At 38.1% G+C, this 1,950-nt stretch overlaps 1 protein-coding gene across 1 annotated transcript; it reads left to right on the forward strand.

The window, feature by feature from the left end:
• The first annotated feature begins 277 nt into the window (after positions 1-277).
• On the forward strand, positions 278-1,363 carry LOC148878486 (uncharacterized). The gene has a single exon (XM_088966120.1). The coding sequence runs from the start codon at positions 309-311 to the stop codon at positions 1,047-1,049; it is 741 nt and encodes a 246-aa protein (XP_088822246.1). The 5' UTR covers positions 278-308; the 3' UTR covers positions 1,050-1,363.
• The last annotated feature ends 587 nt before the right edge of the window (positions 1,364-1,950 follow it).

Consider the following 1,950-nt stretch of genomic DNA (forward strand, 5'->3'; position numbering starts at 1 on the left):
TTTGACCTGGTACGCGGTATGATCAAACGTAGAAAGTGGGGCAATAAGTGAACACCCACCATGCTGAATCCACATGTATTTTTAATTATCTATATATTTGCAAGACTTAACTTGGGTCTTTCTTCTCTGTTGACTTGGAAGAAGTATCTTTTCTTCTCCAGTCTCCACTGCCTAATCCAGAAAAAAGGAAAGTTACATATAATTTACACTTACAATCATCCAATAGCTAGGGTCCCCATCTAATTTAAAAATTTTCACAGTTCCAGACTTACAGTCCAAATGCTTTTATATATAGTAAGGAACTCACGATGCTTCCCCAGCAAACCAGCTCCACTTCCACAAATCACTGCCCATCTTCTTTCGATGGCCTAAACTCTTTAGCTTCTGTTGGTCTAGCTAGCATGGAGATGGCAGACCAATCTAGACCCGCAACCAAATTCATCAACACATCCTTTTCCTCAAAGAAGTTTCTCCAATTCCTCTTCTCACTCTCCATCTTTTCCTTTCTCTTATCCTTTACATCTATCTTAAACAACTCTATCTCCTTCGACTTATTGCCTTTCCAGCTCTTCAACTACACGGTTGACCGGATATACATGTTCCTCCTCTGCAACGGTATCCTTGTTTTCCTGCTCACAAACTCCGGTCTCATCCGTTCATCATCCCCTTTCATGACCGATCTTCATTATGATCAGTTCAAGAGTAATGGCCATCATCTACGCCCTATTCCTCGAGCACCGGAGATGGAGTTGGAGGCATCAGTTATAGAGAAGGACGAAATTGATGATGATGAGGTGGAAAATATTGATGGGTGTTTAGAGAAGAACGTCGTTGGGAAACAAGAACAAGTCAGAATTCGACTTTTGTTAGAACAAGAGGAGGAAGAATCCAATGGGTTCTTGAATTTAGAAGAAATTGATGAAGATGATGGAGAAGGAGAAAATGGTTTGTTGAGTACAGAGGAATTGAATAAAAAATTTGACGATTTTATTAAGAAGATGAAAGAAGAAATTCGGCTGGAAGCTCAACGACAAGTAATCAGAGTTTAACGGCCACCATCAACAAGGGAAAAATTGAGCTTCAGTCTTGACGGGCATCGGTGTCTCTTAATTATGTCTAACAAGTCATGTCTTTCTAACTGTTTTCGTTTCATTCCTTTTTTTTTTTTTCCTACTCTGAAGTCCAAATCGAATCGCTCTCCATATGAGAGTTTTCTGTAACAATAATTTTATCCATATGGTCTTCTGAGTATTTTCTGTTCTGTACTAGGTAATTAGCATATGTGCAAACTGAAAGGTGTACAAAAATGAGTGCTTTTCCATATATAAAAAAAAAAAAGAGTGCTTTCAGGTTTATGATAAAAGCTTTGTAGACATTCCAGTTTGTTCCCATTAATTACTCTGAGTTTGGGACTATTTTAGTTTATAGAGCATCATGATTAGAAGAGAAATGTAATTAAGCTTGGTATTAATAATAAAAAGAAATGGGTATGTAGCAAGTATCCAGAAACCAGAATATGCCATTGTTACAAACCTCATCCCCAGAATCAAATTAAAATCAGAAACAGGTCTGTTAATATATCTTTTGGAAGCTCCGAAGCAAGTTCATACTTATTACTTGACTTGGGTCCTCTCATTTGTTTTTTTGTTTAATTGACTTTGGGGGGCCTTGACCCGAATGGGACGACAGGATACGTGGAGTATAAAAGAGATCTTTGCTTAATGTTTTCCACAGACAAGGCAATATCATAAGCATTAAGTAAAGCCCTTGATTTGGCAATGGGCAGTCTGGAACTCTGGATGATAAAGGGTATTTCAAAAAGCGGATTGGATCAGTTGGTGTGATCCAGATTCCAGGGTCATGGACATGGACACGGTTTTAGCCCTGAATCACAATTCACAACCTTTGATGTAGCAAAAGTGAATTGATTATAAAATTCTTAATCAGACC

The sequence above is a fragment of the Nelumbo lutea genome, chromosome 1 (assembly GCF_056320005.1).
Source record: "Nelumbo lutea isolate HS-2025 chromosome 1, American lotus-T2T, whole genome shotgun sequence".
Classification (NCBI taxonomy): domain Eukaryota; kingdom Viridiplantae; phylum Streptophyta; class Magnoliopsida; order Proteales; family Nelumbonaceae; genus Nelumbo; species Nelumbo lutea.

Excerpts from the sequence above, each read along its gene's own strand:
- LOC148878486 (XM_088966120.1), top strand. The coding sequence starts at position 309 with ATGCTTCCCCAGCAAACCAGCTCCACTTCCACAAATCACTGCCCATCT.